Source organism: Dendrobates tinctorius, unplaced genomic scaffold, assembly GCF_039654945.1.
Source record: "Dendrobates tinctorius isolate UK_male_01 unplaced genomic scaffold, ASM3965494v1 ptg000127l, whole genome shotgun sequence".
In the NCBI taxonomy this organism is placed as follows: Eukaryota; Metazoa; Chordata; class Amphibia; order Anura; family Dendrobatidae; genus Dendrobates; species Dendrobates tinctorius.
This window is the reverse complement of record NW_027361795.1, coordinates 16,053,781-16,080,290: the sequence shown is the minus strand read 5'-3', so window position 1 is coordinate 16,080,290 and position 26,510 is coordinate 16,053,781. Positions and strand designations below refer to the sequence as shown.

Genomic DNA, 26,510 nt, shown 5'->3' with positions numbered 1-26,510 from the left:
CAACAATCCGGACCGTGGAGACTCACCCTAACATGCCTGCAGTCAGCAAAATGGTGTTTTAGACCAGTGATCAAACTATTCAGTCTTCAAGTCTTATATGGAAGTAAATGAGAAAAGTGGAAAAAAAAAACTTGAATGAATTGTAAAAAAATGAAAATAATTTACCAAACAATCACAGAAACATGTTTTGCCATTAACCCCTAATACTAGAACAATCACTAGTTCAAAATTGTCCTGTGTTTGTTATTTTATTCCGGGTGCTGGGAATTCAGTTTTTTCCTATTTATAAATCTAACGGGTTCTATAGGGGAATGTTTGTCCTTGTGGAGAGTGCCCAAGCAGCATGAGAATGATAGGCCAGGCAATGCTCTTCTGGAAATTGAAATATGCAAATAGATTCTTCAGTGTGAAAGAGGACTTTTAGTATAGTGCCACCTATTGGACTGTCTGATTTGGCTTCCAATGTGGCAAGGCTCAATATTGACTTTTAAGATTGCTAACACAATATATAGTGCTAGCGTTCAAGTCCTCTTGCCCTTTGAACAATATATTTATAAATCCTCCATTTATAAATCTGCCATACTTTTGACCTTGACAAAGACCACAAGAGGTTCAAACGCGTTGGTTGTTATGGGGACCCCATCCTTCCTTTCCTTTGTATTTTTGATACATAAATTTTAATATGTCTTGTATAAAAGAATTGATTTTATTGGATTATACCCTGGAGATTTTTTTTTTCTCTTCCATTTTTCATTGTGAACCACGCCTCTGATCAAGGCGGCTCCATGCGTGCTCAATCAGAGAAACCTGCGGAAGACTGGTGAGCTGACTATTTTCCTTTTCCCCTTTACCCATGCTATTGATCTAGTGTTAGGCTGGAGTCACACAAGCATATAAAAATCGGTCCGATGTTGATCCTGAAAAGTAGGACGAGTGTCATGCGAGTACGATGCGATTTTTCTCAACTAGCATCCGTATGACATTTGTATGGCATTCGTAAGCAATCCGTATGCAATAAGTTGTTAATATCATCTTTTACATACTGTAATTCTCTATGTAATATAAGCCTAGTTTTTCAATTAATATATCAATCTTATATACAGGGATAGATAGATAGATGTCCGTAAGATACATAATTAGTGCCGTGTGTGTAGTTTAATGTATATGTATTTAGCTAATAAATAAATGAAAAAAAATGGTGTAAGGCTCCCCTATTTTTAAAATCCAGCCAAGGGAAAGAAGACAGCTGTGAGTTGGTCTTATTATGCTTGGAAGAGCAAAATAAACATGGAGCTTCCAAGCCTATTAATATCAGCTCACAGCTCTCTGCTTGGTGTGATTATTGCAAATAAATGACTTTTATGTTTTTTTTTATTTTTATTGATTATGGAGTTAGTAATGGGGGTGTCTGACAGCCCACAGCTGTCTGATTTTCATTAACTGGTTATGAAAAATAAGGGGGTCCACATGTCATTTTTAAATTATTTGTTTATTTAATAGGTGAAGCTAGACACCCTTTAATGCCACATGAAAGGCACTAAAGGGTGTTAGTTTGTTATATGTAGGGGGTTTCCTCCACTAAATTGCAACAATACATCTATCTATTCTAACTATCTAATCTGTTTTATCTAGATACAGTGCCTTGCGAAAGTATTCGGCTCCCTAGGACTTTTCAACCTTTTCCCACATATCATGCTTCAAACATAAAGATACCAAATGTAAATTTTTGGTGTAGAATCAACAACAAGTGGAACACAATTGTGAAGTTGAACAAAATTTATTGGTTATTTTAAATTTTTGTGGAAAGTCAAAAACTGAAAAGCGGCGCGTGCAATATTATTCGTCCCCTTTATACTTTGTTGTGCTACCTTTTGCTGATATTACAGCTGCAAGTCGCTTGGGGTATGTCTCAGTTTTGTACATCGAGAAACTGAAATTTTTGCCAATTCTTCCTTGGCAAACAGCTCGAACTCAGTGAAGTTTGATGGAGATCGTGAACAGCAGTTTTCAGCTCTTTCCACAGATTCTCAATTGGATTCAGATCTGGACTTTGACTTGGTCATTCAAACATTTATTTGTGAACCATTCCATTGTAGATTTTGCTTTATGTTTGGGATCATTGTCTTGTTGGAAGTCAAATCTGCGACCCAGTCTCAGGTTTTTTGCAGACTCCAACAGGTTTTCTTCAAGAATGGTCCTATATTTGGCTCCATCCATCTTCCCATCAATTTTAACCATCTTCCCTGTCCCTGCTGAAGAAAAGCAGGCCCAAACCATGATGCTGCCTCCACCATGTTTGGCAGTGGGGATGGTGTGTTCAGGGTGATGAGCTGTGTTGCCTTTACGCCAAACATATCGTTTGGCATTGTTGTCAAAAAGTTCAATTTTGGTCTCATCTGACCAGAGCACCTTCTTCCATATGTTTGGTGTGTCTCCCAGGTGGCTTGTTGCAAACTTTAAATGACACTTTTTATGGATATCTTTGAGAAAAGGCTTTCTTCTTGCCACTCTTCCATAAAGGCCAGATTTGTGCAGTGTACGACTGATTGTTGTCCTTTGGACAGACTGTCCCACCTCAGCTGTAGATCTCTGCAGTTCATCCTGAGTGATTGTGGGCCTCTTGGCTGCACCTCTGTTCAGTCTTCTCCTTGTTTGAGATGAAAGTTTAGAGGGACGGCTGGGTCTTTGTAGATTTGCAGTGGTATGATACTCCTTCCATTTCAATATGATCACTTGCACAGTGCTCCTTGGGATGTTTAAAGTTTGGAAAATCATTTTGTATCCAAATCCAGCTTTAAACTTCTCCACAACAGTATTCCGGACCTGCCTGTTTTGTTCCTTGGTCTTCATGATGCTCTCTGTGCTTCAAACAGTACCCTGAGACTATCACAGAGCAGGTGCATTTATACGGAGACTTGATTACACACAGGTGGATTATATTTATCATGATTAGTCATTTGGGACAACATTGGATCATTCATAGATAAGCAATGAACTTATGGAGTAAGTTTGCTGCACTGAAAGTAAAGGGGATGAATAATATTGCACGCCCCACGTTTCAGTTTTTGACTTTCCACAAAAATTTAAAATAACCAATAAATTTCGTTCAACTTCACAATTATGTTCCACTTGTTGTTGATTCTTCACCAAAAATTTACATTTGATATCTTTATGATTGAAGCATGATATGTGGGAAAAGGTTGAAAAGCTCCAGGGAGCCGAATACTTTTGTAAGGCACTGTATCTATGCTCTATATTCCGCGCAGGGCCAGATTTAAGAGGTGGGTGGGTGGCCCTGGGCCCATTTTGGTGGGAGGCTCATTTTTCATGGTGTTGCAATATGTAATGCAAAAACACAAAATGACATGAACGCAAGTTTATTTAGAAAACTTATTTACGCAGAGTAATTCAGGTAAAATCATTCATTTTTTACAATCCAGACACTTTCCTTGATTTTCGTGCTGCAAAATCTCTAATGATGTCACTAAAGTCCAATTCACGCAGTATATTTGACTCGATGCTCATGATAGCCAAATTTACAAGCTGTTCCTGCTTAATGGATGTCCTTAATGAGTTTTCAACGAATTTAAGTTTTGAGAAGGAACGCTCACCACTGCAGTTTGTTACCATCAAAATTAGATACATCCTTAGAGCTATCTCAATATTTGGGAAAGTGTCCTGCACACCCTTTTCCATGATAAGCTTGTACATGAAAAGTTCAGTGCTGATATCTTTTGGCTCCTCTTCTGTGAATAAATTGGCAAATATTACAAACTGACACAGTTCATCGATAAATGTAATGTCAAAGTCATCTGAAAAAGACCTGACGAGTTGCTCTGCTGTGGCCTTAAGCTCGTCTGAAGACAGTTCTTTCAGATGGCTAAAAAAGCTAAATTTGCTTGATATATCTTTATATGCTTGAAGACGTTGGTCAAGAGAAGCGATAAACTGATCAACGATAGGCAAGAAAGTTTCTGTTCTGTATTTTTCAGAAGGGCTGAGTAGTACTTCTTTTGTATGGCCATAATCCAATGGATTGAGAAAAACGTTTTGGCGCCTGTGTCGAGTTATCATCTGAACATACTCAGATGAACCAGACAACTCTTTGCCTTGCTTCTCATAAATTTTGAAGGAGTCACGCTTTGATGCGACATAGTTTTTTAAGCTGGTCAGTGACACCACAGCAGTGTTTAGATCGAGTTTTGCGTGTTGTAGATTTTTACTAGTAGCATCTGTTCTTTGCAAGATATCATTCCAGAAGGTGGTGTTAATACCAATTTCAAGCTGATTCATTTGTCTTAACAGTCGTTCTGCTTCACACTGTACACAGCTTTTTTTCTTCAAAGTCATTAGCAATCTGTTTAAGTACATCTTTAATCTGCTGATAGTCATGCTAAAGGACCTTAGTAGTGCCAGCTCTGCAGGACCAATGCGTTGTTGTGACACATTTGAAAGTCAATGCTGTGGCTGAGTCAATATTTTTCAAAGCCTAAGTCAGAAGCTGATGCCGATGAGTTGAAACTGTGAAGAAGAGGAACAGCTTTTCAAGGAAGTCAAAAAATGTACAGCACTCGAGCAGCTTTCTACAGCATTTTTAGCAACCAGATTTAAAGAGTGTGCGATACAAGGAATCCAGGATGCAAGATTGTTCTTCTCTCTTGCTGTGGCTTATAGGCCGTTGTATTTGCCACTCATTGCAGATGCATTGTCATAACTTTGACAGCGGCAATTTCCCAGGTCTAGGGCATGTCTCTTCAAAAATTTCAACAAGGCATTGAACATGTCATGATCCAGCGTGGATCTGACAGATTAAATGGATAAGTGAACTTTTTTTCCTTTGGCTAGGTGCCAAAGTGATGTGATTGCCCCCGGTGGCCATTAGAATTATTACACATGGTGTCGTTCATTCTAAGTTGCCCCGGTGGTGGTGAGTGGTAGTGCACTTTAGTTCCTTTGGTTTAGTGCACATAATTATAAATCAGGTGTGAGGCTCTATAAAAGAGAGCCAGGTGAGTTCAATCACTGTTGGTGATATTGTTTTCGTCGTTTGGGAAGCAAGCCTGGGTGAGGAAGGAGCTGAACATGAGTCCTGCGCAGCCCAGCCAGAGGGGACGAGTGGCAGCTTTGTGGTCTGCAAGAAGTGCTGGCATGGCGTAGTGGAGTCACAGTTTATGGTGTCGGCAGGAAGTGCTTGCATGGCTTGGTGGAGTGACGACTATGGAGAGAGTTGCACTCAGCATGCGGGACTTGGTTGCTGAGAGCTGGACTCAAGCATGCTTGACTTTTTGGGCAGGAGCTGAACTCATCTTTGGGACTCTGTTACTGGACTTCTGCAATTGGTGGTGGACTCTGCTCCAAGGCTGCACTATGGTGAAGGATCCAGTTATGGTGATGGATCCGGGTGGAGGAGAAGATGCACACAGGTGGTGGGCTCTGTTGCTAGGAGCGTACGCAACAGAGCAAAGCTAAGTGGTGTTTCCCCTGTATTGTCATTTTCCCTCATGTGTGTTTAGTGCAGTGGTGGGATTAGTTTCTGCACCGACCAATTCCCTAGTGAGGGTTTAGGTCAGGGCGAGCTAGGGTTAAAAGGTTCCTGTGCGTCACCCGGTGCGGAACCGGCATAGGGAACGTTAGGCGTGCAGGGACACTGGCTCAGGGGAGTTCAGGAGGTCTCCACTTCCCTATTCCCTATTGCAGGGCCCACCATTGTTAATGTTACCCAGGTTCCCCCTTTATTATTTAAATTCACCTTACTGGAAGCGGGGTTTCCAGATTTACGTGTAATACCTAAATTCGCCTGTTGGAGGCGGCGTATCCAGCTGCATGTTTTAGTATTTAAATTCGCCCCACTGGAGGCGCTGTATCCAGAGTCATGGGTGTCTTATGGCTTCGCTTTGCGGTACTCGCTGCGTCCAAACACATGTGACCGTGACAGAACATGTCTTGAGCGCCATGGTCTTTGTTTGCCATGAATGTTACAAAGCGTTCCACAGGGCCATCTTTCTCCATATACCTCAATACAAGGGTTAGTTGGTCAACGTGAGCTGCATCGGGTGTGAAGTCCAAAGAGATGGAGTAGTATTTTGATTTGTTAACTCGAGAAATAATTTCTCTGAGGACTTGTTCACCCATTACATTGATAATTTCTTCCATAATTGTAGATGACAGGTAGTTTGTATGACCCTTGCCTCGATTGGCTTGAGTTTTGATATGCTGTGCAAGAAAGTCGTCGTACTGGGTGATGAGTTCATGAATGCCCAGAAAGTTTCCATTTCTAGGTCATCCAACCAATTCGTTATCTCATTATTCGCTATAAAGCTGAGAAGACTCTGATGCTGTAATAAAGCACATCAATCTGCATGTGAAGCAGTAAATGCATCCTTTAGAGGGAGAGAAGCATAACCAATTCCTCGTTATGACTTCTCCATTATGATTTTGATGATGGAAAAGCCCAAGTGTGCACATTCTTGGAATATTGTGGTCCTTTCTAGGTTGCTAAAACGAGTGTGCAATGAACAAACTTTCATCACAGTGCTGGATTGTTGATACACCCCTTTTCAGCCAGTAATCTCGCATCTATTCCAAAATAATGGATGGCCAAAGTCCAATGTCATCGCCCCCTGGTGGGCCCTCAGCTTAACCTTCTTCATAAGATGTGCCACTATCAGTCTCCTTTTCTTTGTGTTCTTCAGTTGTACACATTACTAATTCAGCCTTTTCTTTGCCAGGATCAACAACCATTTACACTGAGGCATTGTCAGGTTGATCAGATTCTATAAGGTCATTACTTCTTTCCAACACTTACCCTGAATGAACAGTGAGGAACTCGTCCAATTTTTTTGTCTTCGCTATCTCTTCTGTTGATTTAATTGTTGCTTCTTTTGCCTTACATCTTTTAAAAGCCCCAGACTCCCAAATTCTTGAGCGATGTCTGTGCCTATCTCCTTCATGATTGTCCATGATGGTAATCTAAAAGTAACAAAATGACCTTGTCAACCTTTTAAGTCCTGAAAGGGAATTAAAGATTAAAATATGTACATATGTATGTATATTGTGGTGTGGAAATTTGGGCTGTCTATATCAAAGACTGCTGCTGGGCTGGATATGTGTAATAATGTGCAGGAGGAGTATATGTCACCACAGAACAGACAGACCAACAGTAAAAGGGGTGGTTTATTTCAGGGAGCAAAACAGGTAAGCATATAATATAACAGAGAAAATGCTGTAACAGATAATATCAGAGATTGAAGAAATAACAGAAGTGCACAACAATAGACAGTTATTCTCTTATGGGGTGGCAACTTATCAGTTCCTGGAGACCTTGATTGTAGAAATCACTCTTCTCTCACGTAGGCACCGAGGCACAAGGGATGCTTGATGTCGTCCGTCTCTGGGATCCTAGGTATAGTCCAACTGGTGTATGGAGGGTTAACATGGAGGCTCAAGGGGTATGATGATGGCAGTATCCCCCTGTATGCAGGATCCTTCCCTCTGCTGCAGAAGCGGCATTCCCTTACCAGGGTCAGGGGCTCTGCCTGTGCCAGTCTCTCTTGGCAGGTCAGTGTAACAGTACAGTCTGTTCCTTGGTCACAGGGAAGCGCCTCAGGGTCACGCTGGGTCTCACTGCCGGGGAGCATCTTCAGGGATGCAGTATGTTGGTGTGACAAAGTCTCTAACAGTAGGGGAGAGTCCAGACCTCCAAGCGGTGCAGTGACAGGCTTCTCGCACTCAGTGCTCACCGCCTGTATCTGCGGTCTCTCAGTATTCAGTCGCTGCGCCTGTCTGCTGTCCTCTCCTCTGTCAGCGTCCTCTCTCCTCTCATCCCCACACTGCTCTGAGAGAAAGCCCGGGAAAATCTCCCGCTCTCTGCTCTCCTCTCCTGGCCCCCTGTGCTCAGCCCCTCCTCTGTCTCCCTGGGAACCTGCTGCCCTGTTTAACTCTTCGAGGTATGGAGCAAAGGAGGCTGCCCTCTCCTGGCTCTTCTTGCACTTCACCCCCTTACATTCCCCCTCTCTGTGAGCTCGCCATTCCACGGGCGAGAGTTTCTGGAGTTTTTGCTTACAATCGTCCAGACCTCGTACAATCTGCTGCCATATGAATTCGTCCTGATTGTCGCATCTAGGGGGCACACCTGCCATTGATCATTCAGAACGCCTCAGATCAGTGGAGGTTGTGGAATCAGCCACCGGAAGAGTGGAAGTTGGAGCCTCCTCAGTTACCTCCGTCGTTTCAGGCACCAGCCCAGTTTCCGGGTCTCCCTGAAGGAGTAGAGTCTCCATCTTCTTCGTCCTCAGGAACGGACACGGGTTCAGCCACCAGGGGCGCCGGGACAGATGGCACCACTGGAGGATCTTGAGACAAACAGGGACGCAGCATATTACGATGTAATGTACGAGTGGGGAGTCCTTCACCTGTTTCAGGCTGAACTTCGTAGACGGGTCCTTGCCTACCGAGCCGTCGCTTCACCCTGTACGGGCTATTCTCCCACCGACACTCCAATTTGTTGTTAGGGCGCTTCTCTCTGACTAAGACTCCATCCCCTGGTCGTAGGGCTGTCCTCTTCTGGGGAGGGACCTGCGGGTGTTCCAACCCTCGGAGCCGGTTCTGCACCAACCGTTGAATGGTCCGTAGCCGGCAACAATGTTCTCGAACCCAGGAGTACACCCCTGTCCGTGGGTAGTCCTCCTCGGGCTCTAACGCCAATTCAGTCAGTCCCTTCCCGGGTCGGCCGAAAAACAGCGAATAGGGCATGAACCCTGTGGTACTGTGTTGACGGTTATTATATGCCCACACCAATTCGGGGACGGACTCAGTCCAGCATGCTTTCTGATCTTCTTCAAGTGTCTTCAGCATTTGGATGGGGGTGCGGTTGAATCTCTCACAAACTCCGTTCCCCTGTGGGTGGTAAGGGGTGGTCCGAGACTTATCGATTTTGTACAAGTGATGCAAATCTTCCATCACCTTCCCCAGGAAGCAAGCTCCTTGATCCAAATGGATTCGCTTGGGGCACCCGTGTACTTGAATGTTCATAGCCCTGGTGCGCTGGGCCAATCGTCAAGTAGTCTATGGCCAGTAACTCCATCGGAGCAGAGGACCTCACCATCTCTGTAGGGGCTCGCTGTTCCGGCGGCTTAACTAGTTCACAATTTCAGCCCTGCTGACATACTTTCTCCACGACGGTTCTCATTCGGGGATGATAGCCCCTTACCTCTCATTGACCTTTAAATGCTGTGATCTTTATCAATCACACCATTTGAGGGGTTAAACAGCCAGGAACGGTGCTGGGGGTCATCCCTAGCTGTTACTGCAGGAGCTCGGCTATCAGCAGCGCTGATATTTCAGTACCTCCTGCATGACCATGCTGTTATCATCAGGTCCCCGCATCTCTTCAGTAGTCAGTGTTTTATATGCAGTGACCGTTTTAAACCATGACGGACATAGCACCTCATAATACTGAAACTGACACCCGTGCATGACGTGCTATCTCTGCCATTGGTCGTAAAGAGGTTAAAGGTCACACTAAGTATAAAATTGCTAAATTTAATTTTTTTGTTGTTACATTTCTGATATTTTTATAAATAAAACTCAAATTATATTGACATAATGTTACCAATAATATAACAAACAATTTTTGAGAAAAAAACTAATTCAGAATAATTGGGATATGCAGAATAATTCTAGAGTTAGTCCTACATAAAGTGACACATCTGATTTGAAAAATCTGGCCTGGGGTTAAATAATAAACTGCATGAAGATTCCAGTGAGTATATAGTGGTGAGTGACATAATGGAAATGTTTAAGAAAATGAAAGGCTATATTATGAATATGGGGGTATACTATTGTGATATAGTAAGTTTTTGTATTTCAATATATTTTATATATACCTAGTCTTCAGAATTTTCAAAGTCTCTACTTGCACTCATTCCACAGGAAACTTTGAGAAAAGGAAAATTTTAGCTGGTATTTGACAAATGCCAGGAAAATTGTTTGGGATGCAAAGAAAAACCCACAAATAACATCAGCTGAAATACTGGACTTTCAGAAAACTAGCGGTGTGGCTGTTTCAAAATGCAAAATAAGGAGGCACTTGCAGAAAAATGGGCTGCATGGTCAAGTCAACAGAAGAAAGCCAAATGACCCTGATCAAAAGTTCACATACCCCATTACTAAATACTGTGTATTGCCCCTTCTAACATCAATGACAGCTTGAAGTCTTTTGTGATAGTTGTGAATGAGGTTCTTTATTTTCTCAGAGTAAAGCTGCTTACTCTTCTTGGCAAAAACCTCCAGTTCCTGTAAGTTCCTGGGCTGTCTAGCATGAACTGCGCGCTTGAGATCTCCCCAGAGTGGCTCAATGATATTGAGGTCAGGAGACTGAGATGGACACTCCAGAACCTTCACTTTGTTCTACTGTAGTCATTGACAGGTCAACTTAGCCTTGTTGTCATGTCGGAATATCCAAGTACATCCCGTGCACAGCTTCCAGTCTGATGATTGCAAATTTGCCTCCAGTATTTGCAGATAACATGCTGTGCTCATCTTTCCTTCAACTTTGACCAAGTTTTATGTGCCTGTGTAGCTTACACACCCCCAAAACATCAGCAATCCATTTCCGTGCTTTATAGTAGGAATGGTGATTCTTTCATCATAGGTCTTGTTGACCTCTCTCTGAATGTAACATGTATGTTTGTGGCCAAAAAGTTCAATTTTGGTCTCATCACTAAATACATTACCTTGTTCCAGAAGTTTTGAGGCTTGCCTCTGTGCTGTTTTGGGTATTGTAGGCAAGATACTTGGGGGCATTTGCACAGTAATGGCTTTCTTCTTGACCATGCAGCCAATTTTTTTTCCAGTGACTCCTTATTTAGCATCTTGAAATAGCCACATCACTAGTTTTCAGAAAGTCCAGTATTTCAGCTAATGTTATTTGTGGGCTTTTCTTTGAATCCTGAACAATTTCCCTGGCATTTGTCACAGGTCACAGGTGAGGATGTTACCTTTAGTAGCTATTCAAACCCATTTGTGTCAACCTCTGTGCATGTTATCAGGCCAAAATCACCAGGGTATGTAAACTTTTGATCAGGGTCATTTGGATGTTTTGGGTAGTCATTATGATTTAAATTATTTAAAAACAGAAAACACAGTAGTTTGACAATAAATGGCTTCACCAAACCACACTAACCATGAGTGGAGAAAAAGTATTGGTGTTATCATTCATATTCTCAGAAAAAAAGGCCAAGAAAGTAAAAATTCTGCTGGGGTATGTAAACTTTTGAGCACAACTGTACATAGAGTCTCTGACCGAACACTTCACCCATCAGCTTATGGTCACTTTAATTACAGCAGGTTCCTACCTATCCATGTAAATGTAGGCTATCAGCCCAGGAAAGGAATCACAGGTAAGGGTACCGTTACACCTAGCGATGGACCAGTGATCCCGACCAGCGATATGACACGGTCAGGATCGCTGGTGCATTGCTAGGTGGTCGCTAGTGAGCTGCCACACAGGCAGATCTCACCAGCGACATCGCAGGGGTCGGGGGTCGCTACTTACCTGTCAGACGTGGCGATCCTGCGTCCTCCCGCCCGCGTCCACGCGTCGCTCATCGGCGCCACAGGAAGCACAGCAGGAAGTGGCCGATGAGGAACGGTCCAGGAGCTTCTCACGCGATCAGCGATAACCAGTGGGGGAGCCGGTCGGAGGTAAGTATCACATGCAGCGATATCGCTAGCAATATTGCTGCAACGTCAATCGGTGACTTTACAGCGATATTGCTAGCGATATCGCAGTGTGCAACGGGGGCTTTAGTTTAGATTCCCAGCAAAGAGGATCGCCCTGTCGTTGGCTGCTGGGTATGCATGAATTGGCCAATTTATGCATTAAGTATCTTCATTTTAATCTATTTTCCAGTGCAATAATGCAATTTCAATTTCAGATATTTCATGTTGCATGCTATAGCGTTGCATAGTGCAGCTTTATTTATATATGGAGATGACTATTCTTAGATTGCACCTGTTCACACCCAGTTTCTGTTTGTAAGTGATGGTCAGTCTTTTAATATTTATAGCTAGAGATACTCAAACGAGACGCAGCCTCTTTCTTCATACTGAAATGAAGCATCATCAATGACATTTGTTTCAGGGGCGCACTAGTCCCCGCTCTACTGAGCCAGCTCTGGTGAGAAGTTACAAGCTGGCAAGAGGCAGTGGCAGTGTGCATTGTAAAGAGAGAACTGACGAGGAGGAAACACAGAGACTAGCCCCTCCCCCGAAGATGATGTCTGTTTCAGGTGATGCTTAGTTTTAGGTGGAGAAGAGGCTGCAGCTTCTGCCCTCGATGACGTTTTGTTTGACATCTTCTCAAACGAAATGGCATTAAGAGAGATAAGGAACAGTAAGGAATTTTCAATTCAAGTATATTAGAAAAGCAATTTGATTATTAAATTAAACAGATATTTATAATTAAATCAGTGTTAGTTTCGGATCACCCCTTTAAGGGCAGAGGAAGATGGCCATATTTCTTGTGCAAGAATCAAATGGTAAATCTCATACTGGCTGTTGGCTCTCCTGACTTGAGCTTGACAGCTGCATAGTAATCCATCATGCTGTCTTGCTCAGGTCAGGAGAGGTGCCGGGCAAGTCCATGCAGTGCGATGCGATTCTCGCACAAGTTATACAGTCATCTGACTCAGCCCTAAGATATGTGGCCTTTAATTTTAAATTGAACCTTATTTCATAATTATTGTTATTATCTTTAGAAATAGTCTTTAGTGAATCTTACTGCAATCATAATGGTGTTCCAGGACTGGCTAAAAACTTGTGAAGAATTGTCTCCATCGTAATACCTCTGCAACTCAAGCAGAAAGTGTTCTTGCTTAATCTGAAAAGCAAGGAACTACAGTTAGCGGTAAGCAGTTGACAAAATTGTGCAACCTTTCTTGAATTGTCAGCTTACCATTTTCTGATAGGTCAAAGCAAGGATAATACCAACAAGTTCCACAGTGAATAAGAGCAAAATGAGAATAAAGAACTGTAATAAATGAAAAGTAGAAAGTATATCAATTATTAGAATACGAATTAGATAACAAACCAAAGAATTAGAAACAATAAAGAATATATTGTTGCAAAAATGTTCTAGCAATTTGCATTGTTTTTGCACCAATAGATTGATGTATTTAATTAATTAATTAATGCAAATTAGATAAATGATATTTAGGTAAATGAAAACCTACTTAACTATTTAAAGTTTTTAATTAGGGCTAGGTATATAATTGATAAAAAATAATGTTTAATTGACTTATAATCATTTCATAATTTAAATTAGTGGAGAGCTCGCAAAGTATTACTTTAGTTATGATTCTCTTCAGCTTGCTTAATCCTATAGTGACATGCTCTTACTTGTAATGTTTAATCCCTTTACCCACAAGGGTGGTTTGCATGTTAACCCCTTTGCGACATGCGCCGTACTAGTATGGCGCATGTAACTTCTTTCCCTTTGATGTGGACTTCTGCGTTGAGCCCACATCTTTACGGGAACATGTCAACTGTTTTGAACAGCTGATATGTGCCCGCAATAGCCATAGGTGGAATTGCGATCCACTCGTGGCTATTAACCCATTAAATGCTGCTGTCAAACTGACAGCAACATTTAACGCATGCTTCCGGCCATCGGGCCAGAAATTTGCCTACCGGTGACCCTTGTCACGTGATCGCAGGTCACCGGTGGGTTGGCATGACAACCAGAGGTCTCCTGGAGACCTCTATGGTTGCCACTGCAGGCTTGCTGTGAGCGCCGCCTGGTGGTCGGTGCTCATAGCAAGTGAAGTGAGTAATTCAGCTATATATAGGCGATATGATAATTGCTTATATGTAGCAGTGCCGATCAGGTTTTGGCAGCTTCTAGTCGACCATGGAGACTATTGAAGCATGCCAAAAGTAAAAAAAAAAGTTTATAAAAATATTTAAAAAAATAACAAAATACAAAAGATCAAATAACCCCCCTTCGCACCTTTCAAAATAAAACAATAAAAAAATCAAGCATAGACATATTTATTATCGCCGCGTTCAGAATCACCCGATCTATCAATAAAAAAAGGATTAACCTGATCATTAAATGACGTAGTGAGATAAAAAGTCAAAATGCCAGGATTTTATTTTTTTGATCGCTGCAACATTGCATTAAATTTAAATAACAGAAGATTAAAAGATCGTATCTGCACCAAAATGGTGTCATTAAAAACGTCAGCTCGGCATGCAACAAATAAGCCCTCACTCAACCTGAAATCACGAAAAATGGAACTGTCTGTTGTTCTGTCCCACGCCGTAATCCATTTCTGGGGGATAATTAGTTTTCAACCTGGACAGTGCCAAGATGCCACCGTCCAGGCTGAGAACCATTGGTGAATGAGCTGCTGGGAATGCAGCATCAGTGACTGGGGGTGACGTCATAGAGGTTGCTACCGGTCAGTGAGGTTCTGTTCACAGCCGGGCTGAGTTACTGTTAGGGCTGGTGGAACACTCCAAATTATAAATAATAGTAGGTGCGTTCGCAGCCCGGGGTCCACCGTGCAGAAGTGGTACACTGCTGAAAGATAATGGCGGATGAATAGAGCGGCATGAAAACCGTCACACATGGGTTACGTCACCCAGTGTGAACAGGAGCAAACTCTGTCTCACAGAGCCGCACAACCGCTGAACGCAAATACCGGAGCCTGTTTAGCTCACAGAGCCCAGCCAAAAAGCGCACAGAAAGCGGCTACAGAACTCTACCCCAAGGACACGGGGTTAGAGTTCCTCTAGGCCCTCTGAGCGCACGGCATCGCTGCCGCAAACGCCGCTATAGACGCTGGCTACGGAATGTGGAGCACGTGCACTGAGGCGTGCTGAGTCACTGATGGGGGATAATGCCTGACTCCAACTCTGCCCTGCCTACACCTAAGCCTGGGTGCTAGCAGGCTAGACTGCACAACACATGCATACCAAGGGTAGGGGTTTCATAATGAGTCAGTCACTAGAGACATTCATACGTGCATACACCACTCACTCCTCATAGTCTGAAAATACAGTGTATCCTAGTGCATGGCCAAGTGGCCATGCAAACCTTTTATAGCCGTGTGCGTCCGGGACCTTCCTGGCTTCTCGGATGGGCCAATCCAAACACGCGCAGGACCTGAGCACGTGACCTTCGATCTCCAATGGGAGATCACTCCATGGGCATGCTCAGTGGCCTGACATGAGGACTTAGTCCCTGGAGAATCTCACTGCTGAGCAGCCTGCATTGCCATAGCTGTGCCAGAGGTGGCAGCAGCAAGCAAACCCACGGAAGTGGTCTGGGCAGAGAGCCAGGACCAACGAGTTTGCTGAGCAACCTCATCTGTGGTTGGGGAAGAATGGGAGACCGCCGGGAGCAGGGCTCGGGATTCCCGCTGTGCAGCAACAGGAACCCGACGCCTAACAGCTACGGTGAGATCTGATGAGATCCCCTCTAGCACGGTGAGCTCAAGGCATCTTGGCACCATCCATGTTATTTTTAAATAAAAAAGTAAAACTGCATTTTGTTTTATTTCTAGCAAAAGACTTTACTCTGGCTGTGTCTTTATTTACCATGTAACTATAGGATTAGTAATGGATAGGTGTCTTATAGACATTTCTCCATTACTAAGCCATGGGCTTGAGGTCACCGGACAATACAAAGTTGACATCAACCCCACAAAAATGAACCCCACTTTCCATCGCTACAGGGCAAGTGGGAAGAGCCGGACAAAGCACCAGAATTGGGGCATCTAATAGATGTGCAGGGCAGTTGTGGGCTGCTAATTTTAGGCTGGGGGTTCAATATCCATGGCCCCTTATCAGCCTGAGAATACCAGCCCCAAGCTGTGAGCTTTAGCAAGGCTGGTTGTCAAAAATGGAGGACTCCATGCCATTTTTTGTAAATTATTTATTTAAATAATAAAAAAACAGCATGGGGACCCCTCTATTGATAACTAACCTTGCTGAAGAGGACATCTGAGGGTTGCAGCCCCAAGCTGTGAGTTTTGCCTGGCTGGTTATAAAAAATACAGGGGAACCCATGCCGTTTTTTTCACTTATTTATTTATTTATAGCTCAGGCGGTGGCTGATGAATACCCCCATCAGCCACTCCTGCCGTCAGTTATTGGCAGCAGCAGGAGGAGTAGGCTGATGGGAATAATAGTCCCATCAGCCACCACCTGCTGTCTCTTTTATCACTTAAATATAACTCTCATCATTCTCACCATTCTCCCCTGCTCTACTGGCGATTGGCGTGAGCAGGGGAGAATGGTGAGAATGATGAGAGCTGTGTTCGGCATCCAGCGCCGAGGAACAGTGCTTACTGTAATGCTTCTTCCCTGATGGCCATCCATGAGGTACTGATGTGGCACTTGCATGCCACACGTGTGCTGCATGTATTACATACACGGACACTGACATCTCCGGTACCGAAAATATCAATACGTGTGAAAGAGGCCTTATAGCGTGTTTTTATGTTTGGCTACTGTCACACACTAAAAGACGCTTTATATTGCAAAAAGAACAGTTTTGCCTCACCACATTTTGAGAGCTATAATTTTTCCAAATTTTGGCCCACAGAGTCATGTGAGGTTTTGTTTTTTTGCGGGACATTTTTATTGGTACCATTTTCGAGCACATGACATTTTTTGATCACTTTTTATTCTGATTTTTGGAAGGCAGAATGAACAAAAACCAGCAATACATGAATTTCTTTTTTGGGGGGTTTATACCGTTCTATGTGTGGTAAAATTGATAAAGCAGTTTTATTCTTTGGGTCAGTACGATTACAGCGATATCTCATTTATATCATTTTTTATGTTTTGGCACTTTTATACAATAAAAACTATTTTATAGAAGAAATAATTATTTTTGCATCACTTTATCTGAGAGCTATAACTTTTCTATTTTTCCGCTTATGGAGCTGTATGGCGACTTGTTTTTTGAGGGACAAGATGACGTTTTCAACAGTACCATGATTTTTTTTCATTAAAATATTTATTTTGTGATAGAATATATATTGATTTTTTTACTATTTACTAGTTTATGCATTATCTTTATTTTAATCTATTTTCTAGTGCAGTAATGCAATTTCAATATTTCAGATATTTCATGTTGCATGCTATAGCATTGCATAGTGCAGCTTTATTTATATATGGAGATGACTACTCTTAGATTGCACCTGTTTAGTGGCTTGTGACTATCCATCTTCCTCTTGATTACATTCCAGTGGTTTTCAAAGGGGTTCAGGTCTGGAGATTGGGCTGGCCATGACAGGGATTTGATGTGGTGGTCCTTCATCCACACATTGATTGACCTAGCTGTGTGGCATGGTGCATTGTCCTGCTGGAAAAACCAGTCCTCAGAGTTGGGGAACATTGCCTGTGCAGAAGGAATCAACTGTTTTTCCAGGATAACCTTGTATGCAGCTTGATTCATACGTCCTTCACAAAGATTATCCTGCCCAATTCCAGCCTTGTTGAAGCATCCCCATATCATCACGGATCCTCCACCAAATTTCACAGTAGGTGCAAGACACTGTGGCTTGTACGCCTCTCCAGGTCTCTGTCTAACCATTAGATGACCAGGTGTTGGGCAAAGCTAAAAACTAGACTCATCAGAGAAGATTACTTTACTCCTGTCCTCTATGGTCCAATCCTTATGGTCTTTGGCAAACTTCAGCCTGGCTCTCCTTTGTTTCTCATTGATGAAAGGCTTTTTTCTACCTTTACATTACTTGAGCCCTGCCTCTAGGAGCCTGTTATGAACTGTTCTTGCAATGCACTTCACCCCAGCTGCCATTTGCCATTCCTTTTGTAGGTCACTTGATGTCATCCTGCGGTTGCTGAGTGATATTCAAATAAGATGATGGCCATCTCGGTCCGTGGAGAGTCATTTTTGGCCTCTGCCAGTCTGTAGCTTTGTTGTCCCCAATGTCAGCTGCTTGACCTCGTTGTAATGGACTGCCGTCTTAGAAATTTTAAGGATGGAGGCAACATGACACTCACTGTATCCCTCCGCTAGTAAAGCCAGAATTTTGCCCTTGTTTTCCTCACTCAAACTTTTCTTTTCAACTACTTTGGCATGGTTAAAAGTTATGTTTTTATTCCTATTACTTTTGGGATATTACTAGCACTTGTTTTGCCATCCAGCTTGTCCTATTGCAAGAGGATTGTGAACACCACAGCAGGGTCTTTTATACTTTCCTTCGTTAAATAAGATTTGGTTCAGGTGATCACCTAATCAGAAGCACATTAAGTAGAATGAGGTGTACTCTGGTTGGAATTCTACACTGGACACTGGAATGGAATGGCTGTCAGACATGTAGAGAAGCTGATTTTTATAAAACAGTGCAGTGGTCTCTTAATTTTTGCCAGAGCTGTATCTTACCACAGAAATATGTTTCTTTCTCCACAGGACTGATTTTTTCATTTTCAAAATTTTCAATTTCCAGATCAAATCTGTGTTCAGTGAAGACAGTGCTTTACAATACTGAGATTTGAGATTTTGAAAATAAAAAATTAGTTCTGGAGGAGAAAGATGCTGATATGTTTGATATGATATACTGTATCATAAAGTTGCATATTTTCAAGCATATTATTTATTTTTTAAATGAAAAATATAATAACAGTTCCGCTTTAAACTGGTGGGATGTCCTCTTCAATGACCCAAATGGAAATAACTTCCCATCCCACAAAGGACAACATCTGCAAGGAGATTGTATGTCCTCCCCGTGTTTGTGTGGGTTTCCTCCAAATTCTCCAGTTTCCTTCCACACGCCAAAGACATACTGATAGGGAATGTAGATTGTGAACCCCAATGGGAACAGCGTTGATAATGTATGTAAAGCATTGTGGAATTAATGGCACTGTATAAGTGTATAAATAAATAAAAATCTGCAGTTAAGTAGGCAGAAGTAAAAAAGATATTTATATAAATCTGGTGCTACAAATATAATTAAATGTATCAAATCCATACACAAGCATTGATGAATGCTTAGTAAATGTTCATAAAAGTATTCAGCTTATCCTAAAATTTCCTTTGCTTTAGTCCTTAAAATGATTGCATTGTATAAATATTCAGTAAATTTGTATGCGAGTGAGATATAATGTCCTTCTTGCTTCCCTTCCTCTAATTACCATTGATTTGTTAATGTTTACTTATTGCTAATATTGATAATGTATACGTTGAATGATTGCGGTACTGCTACATATGAATATGTATTACCACTCATTTTACTGGTACTGCCACATTTGTATATGTGTTACCATGCTCGTGAGACTGCGTTTCTTGATGTTATATTGTATATATTGTAAAGTAATGTACATTGATATTTATGTACAGTTTAGGGTAAGGCAGTGCATCCTTTTTGGGGGACATTAAAGGAGGGCACTTTAGTAGATAGTTCTTACACATAGTGTAAGTGTAGTTCTGTTGTGGGCCACTAGATGGGGGCATACTAGTGGGCTTTATACATATAGCTGATAGGATGTTTATAGACGGGTTAATTGAACCCACGACTGCAGTGCTGCAATGCTATCTACTGAGCCACCGTTCTGCCCATGCTTCTAAGGACTAATAACGGGGTATATTGATTGCAGTGCTAGGTAGGCAGGGGAGTGTATGTGGCTATATACATATCAGTGGAAGGCATGCAGACACTGTATGTTGGTATATAGATATCATTGCATAGATCAAGAGGGTCCATTCCATTACTGTCTGCCTATTACATATATTCACCATATATACCTAGCCCTAGGTATCAGTGGTTAGGAATAATTTTTTTGGCATCTTAATCCTGATTTTTTTATTCCAAAGCAATCCAGAAACACTTTTTTTCTCCATTTGATTGTTGACACTGCAGACTACAGCCAGATCATTTTCAAAGTGCAGTATGAAAATCCAGCAATTATAAACGGGTTTGCCCGTCCCAAGCATCGCATCTGAGTGCGCAGAAAAATCTACCATTTTTTGTGGTACCGTAGAATTTTTTTTGGAGTGTCTAATACAATTTTTGACACCATTTTGCTGCCAAGCAATATTTAGCTACAAGGCAGATATTTTACACTGGGTATTGCCCGCCACATGCATCACATATCATTGGGCTCAAAATTTTGCCATTTCATGCCTCCATAGAATTTTTATGCTGTGTCATAGCCTACCTATTGACACAATTTTGCTGGCCAAAAAAAAAAATACAGGGAAGATATTCGAAAGTGGGCTCTCTAAGTCAGATGCCTCATCTATCTGTGGGCTACAAATTGTGGCATTTCAGGCCTACATTCACCTACTTTTGCTGTGTCTTACCCTAGTTCTATAGACTATTTTGGGGTAAAAAATAAAAAAATTCAGGCAACATATTGAACAGTGTGGTATCTTCGTCAGACGCCTGCCCTGATCTATCTGTGGGCTACAAATTGTGGTATTTCAGGCCTACATTCACCTTTTTTTCCTGTCTCTTAGGCTATGTGCACAGGTCCGAAATTCCCTCGGAAATTTCTGCAGCAATTCCGCAACTCCCTGCCACTGGAAATATGCGAGAAATCCGCATGTTTCACGTGAAAAACTAGCGCTTTGCAAGCGTAATTAGCTTGCAAAATGCTAGCGTTTTCCAAGCGATCTGTAGCATCACTTGGAAAACTGACAGGTTGGTCACACTTGTCAAGCATAGTGTTTGACTAGTGTGACCAACTTTTTACTATTGAAGCTGCCTACAGTTGTGGTCAAAAGTATTGACACCCCTGCAATTCTGTCAGATAATACTCAGTTTCTTCCTGAAAATGATTGCAAACACAAATTCTTTGGTATTATTATCTTCATTTAATTTGTCTTTTATGAAAAAACACAAAAAGAATTGTCCTAAAGCCAAATTGGATATAATTCCACACCAAACATAAAAAAGAGGGTGGATAAAATTATTGGCACTGTTCAAAAAATCAAGTGATGCTTCTCTAATTTGTGTAATTAACAGCACCTGTAACTTACCTGTGGCACCTAACAGGTGTTGGCAATAACTAAATCACACTTGCAGCCAGTTGACATGGATTAAAGTTGACTCAACCTCTGTCCTGTGTCCTTGTGTGTACCACATTGAGCATGGAGAAAAGAAAGAAGACCAAAGAACTGTCTGAGGACTTGAGAAACCAAATTGTGAGGAAGCATGAGCAATCTCAAGGCTACAAGTCCATCTCCAAAGACCTGAATGTTCCTGTGTCTACCGTGCCCAGTGTCATCAAGAAGTTTAAAGGCCATGGCACTGTGGCTAACCTCCCTAGATGTGGACGGAAAAGAAAAATTGACAAGAGATTTCAACGCAAGATTGTGTGGATGCTGGATAAAGAACCTCGACTAACATCCAAACAAGTTCAAGCTGCCCTGCAGTCCGAGGGTACAACAGTGTCAACCCGTACTATCCATCAGTATCTGAATGAAAAGGGACTGTATGGTAGGAGACCCAGGAAGACCCTACTTCTTACCCCGAGACATAAAAAAGCCAGGCTGGAGTTTGCCAAAACTTACCTGAAAAAGCCTAAAACGTTTTGGAAGAATGTTCTCTGATCAGATGAGACAAAAGTAGAGCTTTTTGGGTAAAGGCATCGACATAGAGTTTACAGGAGAAAAAAGAGGCATTCAAAGAAAAGAACACGGTCCCTACAGTCAAACATGGCAGAGGTTCCCTGATGTTTTGGGGTTGCTTTGCTGCCTCTGGCACTGGACTGCTTGACCGTGTGCATGGCATTATGAAGTCTGAAGACTACCAACAAATTTTGCAGCATAATGTAGGGCCCAGTGTGAGAAAGCTGGGTCTCCCTCAGAGGTCATGGGTCTTCCAGCAGGACAATGACCCAAAACACACTTTAAAAAGCACTAGAAAATGGTTTGAGAGAAAGCACTGGAGACTTCTAAGGTGGCCAGCAATGAGTTCAGACCTGAATCCCATAGAACACCTGTGGAGAGATCTAAAAATGGCAGTTTGGAGAAGGCACCCTTCAAATATCAGGGACCTGGAACAGTTTGCCAAAGAAGAATAGTCTAAAATTCCAGCAGAGCGTTGTAAGAAACTCATTGATGGTTACCGGAAGCGGTTGGTCGCAGTTATTTTGGCTAAAGGTTTGCAGCCAAGTATTAGGCTGAGGGTGCCAGTACTTTTTTCTGGCCCATTTTTGGAGTTTTGTGTGAAATGATCAATGTTTTGCTTTTTGCTTCATTCTCTTTTGTGTTTTTTCATTTAAGACAAATTAAATGAAGATAATAATACCAAAGAATTTGTGTTTGCAATCATTTTCAGGAAGAAACTGAGTATTATCTGACAGAATTGCAGGGGTGTCAATACTTTTGGCCACAACTGTATGTAGCATCAGTAGTAAAAAGATATAAAGTTTAAAATAATAAAAAAAATTAAAAATCGTGCTATTCTCACCTTCCGGCGTCCCACACAGCGCCCCCAGGCCTCAGCGATGCTCCCGGCAAGTCCCGTTCCCAGCGATGCCTTGCGACAATGACCGCAGATGACGTAGCGGTCTCGCAACACCATAGCGGTCTCGCGAGACCGCTACATCATCAAAGGTCATTGTCACAAGGCATCACTGGGAACAGGATTTGCCGGGAGCATCTCTGAGGCCTGGGGACGCTGCGGGGGACGCCGGAAGGTGAGAATATCACGATTTTTTTTATTTTAAATCTTTTTTTTAACAGGGATATGGTACCCAGGGCCAGGAGGACAGTCTCCTCTCCTCCAGACCGTGGATACCATCCGCACATTTTCCGCTTACTTTGCGCATGGTGGGCATAGGAAAGTAAGTGGAACAATGTATTCCTATGTGAGCGAAATTCACACAATTCCGCAAAAAGAATGAGCATGCTGCGTATTTTTCTGCAATGCGATTCCGCAGCAGAAAAATACGCAGCATTAGCACAGCATGTGCAGAATGCCATTGAATTCAATGGGTTCCTTATTTTATGCATTTTTGCAGCGTTTTCGTGCCGAAAAAAAGCGGCAAAAACGCATAAAATCCACGGGCATTCAGGACGTGTGCACACAGCCTGACCCGAGTTTTACAAACTATTTTGGGGTAAAAAATAAAAAAAATACAGGCCACATATTGAGTGGTATCTCCGTCAGACACCTGATCTATCTGTGGGCTACAAATTGTTGCATTTCAGGCCTCCATTCCACTGTATTTGCTGTGTCTTACCCTAGTTATTGACACCAGTTTGATAACAAAAAATAAATTTTTACCTACAGTCCAGATATTTTAAAGTGTGGTTTTCCTGCACACTGATCACATAGAAGTTCGCTCCCAATTTGTCATGATCCAGCGTGGATCTGACAGATTAAATGGACAAATGGAACTTTTTTTCCTTTGGCTTGGTGCCAAAGTGGGTTGATTGCCTCCGGTGGCCATTAGAATTATTACACATGGTGTTTCATTCTAAGTTGCCCGGTGGTGGTGAGTGGTAGTGCACTTTAGTTTCTTTGGTTTAATGTGCACTTAATTACAAATCAGGTGTTAGGCTCTATAAAAGGGAGCCAGGTGGGTTCAATCACTGTTGGTGATATATTGTGAAATAGATCAAATGGATAGCTTAGTTATAGCTTGAGTGAAACAACATCACCTTTCTCTGGTTAGTTTAGTATACTTTTCTGGTCAGGCTTGATTATTGACTTGTAAATGTGCTGTATTGAGTGTCTACTTTTTAATAATTTTTTCTATAGGAGCAAGCAAGACTTCCGTAGACCCTATGGGCACATCACCTTCTATTGGCTCATGGAGAAAAAGTCCTTTTTGGAGCATTGTATACAGATTTCCAAAGGTATTGTCTTTCTTTGTCTTCTCTAATTTTTAATTCTGCATGTACAGTGGGTACGGAAAGTATTCAGACCTGTCATGATCCAGCGTGGATCTGACAGATTAAATGGATAAGTGAACTTTTTTTTCCTTTGGCTAGGTGCCAAAGTGATGTGATTGCCCCCGGTGGCCATTAGAATTAATACACGTGGTGTCGTTCATTCTAAGTTGCCCCGGTGGTGGTGAGTGGTAGTGCACTTTAGTTTCTTTGGTTTAGTGCACGCAATTATAAATCAGGTGTGAGGCTCTATAAAAGAGAACCAGCTGTGTTCAATCACTGTTGGAGATATTGTGTGTTAGTCATTCACAAGGAAGCCTGGGTGAATGAAGGAGCTGAACATGAGTCCTGCGCAGCCCAGCCAGAGGGGACTAGTGGCAGCTAGGTGGTCTGCAAGAAGGGCTGGCATGGCGTGGTGGAGTCACAGTTTATGGTGTTGGCAAGTGCTTGCATGGCTTGGTGGAGTGACGACTATGGAGAGAGTTGCACTCAGCATGCGGGACTTGGTTGCTGAGAGCTGGACTCAAGCATGCTTGACTTTTTGGGCAGGAGCTGAACTCATCTTTGGGACTCTGTTACTGGACTTCTGCAACTGGTGGTGGACTCTGCTCCAAGGCTGCACTATGGTGAAGGATCCAGTTATGGTGATGGATCCAGGTGGAGGAGAAGTTGCACACAGGTGGTGGGCTCTGTTGCTAGGAGCGTACGCAACAGAGCAAAGCTAAGTGGTGTTTCCCCTGTTTTGTCATCTTTCCTCATGTGTGTTTTATTGCAGTGGTGGGATTAGTTTCCGCACCGACCAATTCCCTAGTGAGGGTTTAGGTCAGGACGAGCTAGGGTTTTTAGGTTCCTGTTGCGCGCCCGGTGCGGAACCGGCATAGGGAACGTTAGGAGTGCAGGGACACTGGTTCAGGGGAGTTCAGGAGGTCTCCACTTCCCTATTCCCTATTGCAGGGCCCACCATTGTTAATGTTACCCAGGTTCCCCCTTTATTATTTAAATTCGCCTTACTGGAGGCGGGGTTTCCAGATTTACGTGTAATACCTAAATTCGCCTGTTGGAAGCGGCGTATCCAGCTGCATGTGTTTATTATTTAAATTCGCCCCACTGGAGGAGGTGTATCCAGGGTCACGTGCGTCACATGGGTTCGCCTTGCGGTACTCGCTGCGTCCAGACACACGTGACCATGACACAATTCAGCCATTTGAAGTGAACGTGGAAAATATTGTAGTCCATTTAAAATGGGCAAGGTGCGTGGCAAGGGACGGGGAAGTGGACGTGATGGTGATGGTGCATGCAGAGGTTGAGGTCGAGGCCGTGGGCAAGCTGAAATTGTGCCACAACAAACACTGACATATTCTCACATGAACATCCTGTCCGAATTCATAGGGGACCGCAGAATAGCAATATTGAAACTAGAGTAGTGTCAAAAGGTTGTTGGTTGAATAGCGGATAATGCTTCCAGTCACTTTTCCACTACCACCAGCACCCTGTCTTCCACACGGTCAAGTCTGTGTAGCCATGAGTCTGGACTGCATATTCCTCACCCTGATCCTCCATCCTTCCGCCATGCCGAGTGCCCGGAGAAAACTGCCACACTTGGACTCTCTCGCCCAGTCCTTTTTAAGGGGGACAAAATGAGATCACATGTAGCGATGACCAAATAGGTGAGCAGCCACAGTCACAGGAATGCGACGGTGGGAATGTGTCACAACAGGTGGACGATGATGAGACACAATTGCCAGAAAGTCAGGAGGAGGATCAGCGTGCGGAAGTGGAAGCCAAGGTGGAGGATGATATAGTAACTGACCCAACCTGGCAGGAGGACATGCATAGCAAGGACATCAGCACACAGGGAGAGGGAGGCATAGCACCACAAAAGGCAGGGAGAAGCAGTATGGTGTCCGCAGACAGAAGGTGGGCAAACATTCCTCATAACACCAACATGACGGAAGTTGGCAGTACAACTGTTTGGTCTTCCCAAGCCTGGTTGTTTTTTAAAGACTCTGCCGATAACTCCAAACTGGCCAATTGCACCACCTGCCATGCCCGCATCAGCGTTAGCAAAACTACCAGCCTGACCACCACCAGCATGATGAGGCACATGGCAGCAAAGCACCCAACTTTGTGGGCCAACACAAGGCTCCAGGAACACTCTATGGCTGAAAACACTGCTTCTTACACTGTTGTGCGTGCAAGCCAATCCCCTGTCCACGTTCCATGCGAAGATGCCTCCTGCCCTGCACCTGTCGTTGCCCACACTCAACTACCACAATCACCATGCATGTCCACATCCTTGTCCCAGTGCCGCCTTCAGTTGTCCATACCCCAGTCATTGGAACGTAAGTGTAAATACGTAGCCAACGCCCCACAGGCCACAGCACAAAATTCACACATTTCTCATCTGCTTGCGTGCGAAATGTTGTCTTTTAGGCTCGTGGATACGGAAGCTTTCCGCAACCTGATGGCAGCGGCCATTCCAAGGTACTCATTCCCCAGCCACTACTATTTCTCCCGGTGTGCCGTACCAGCAATACACAAGCATGTGTGCCACAAAATTACCCATGCCCTGAACAATGCTGTTACTGGGAAAGTCCACCTAACCAAGGACACGTGGACAAGTGCTTGTTGG

General features: G+C 43.0%; 1 protein-coding gene and 1 long non-coding RNA gene across 3 annotated transcripts in view; one reads left to right on the top strand and one right to left on the bottom strand.

The window, feature by feature from the left end:
• LOC141047452 (uncharacterized) overlaps positions 1-26,510 on the top strand; it is a 272,005-nt gene that overhangs the window by 218,661 nt on the left and 26,834 nt on the right. For both annotated transcript variants that reach the window (XR_012219807.1, XR_012219808.1), the window contains exon 2: positions 23,748-23,845. This is a non-coding gene — a long non-coding RNA (uncharacterized lncRNA). The remainder of the gene's footprint in view (positions 1-23,747; positions 23,846-26,510) is intronic.
• LOC141047451 (tetraspanin-18-like) overlaps positions 1-26,510 on the bottom strand; it is a 65,002-nt gene that overhangs the window by 15,065 nt on the left and 23,427 nt on the right. The window contains exons 3-4 of the mRNA XM_073542558.1: positions 12,956-13,030; positions 12,782-12,880 (exon numbers count right to left, since the gene is read on the bottom strand). Of these exons, the coding sequence (XP_073398659.1) occupies positions 12,782-12,880; positions 12,956-13,030 (174 nt within the window). The remainder of the gene's footprint in view (positions 1-12,781; positions 12,881-12,955; positions 13,031-26,510) is intronic.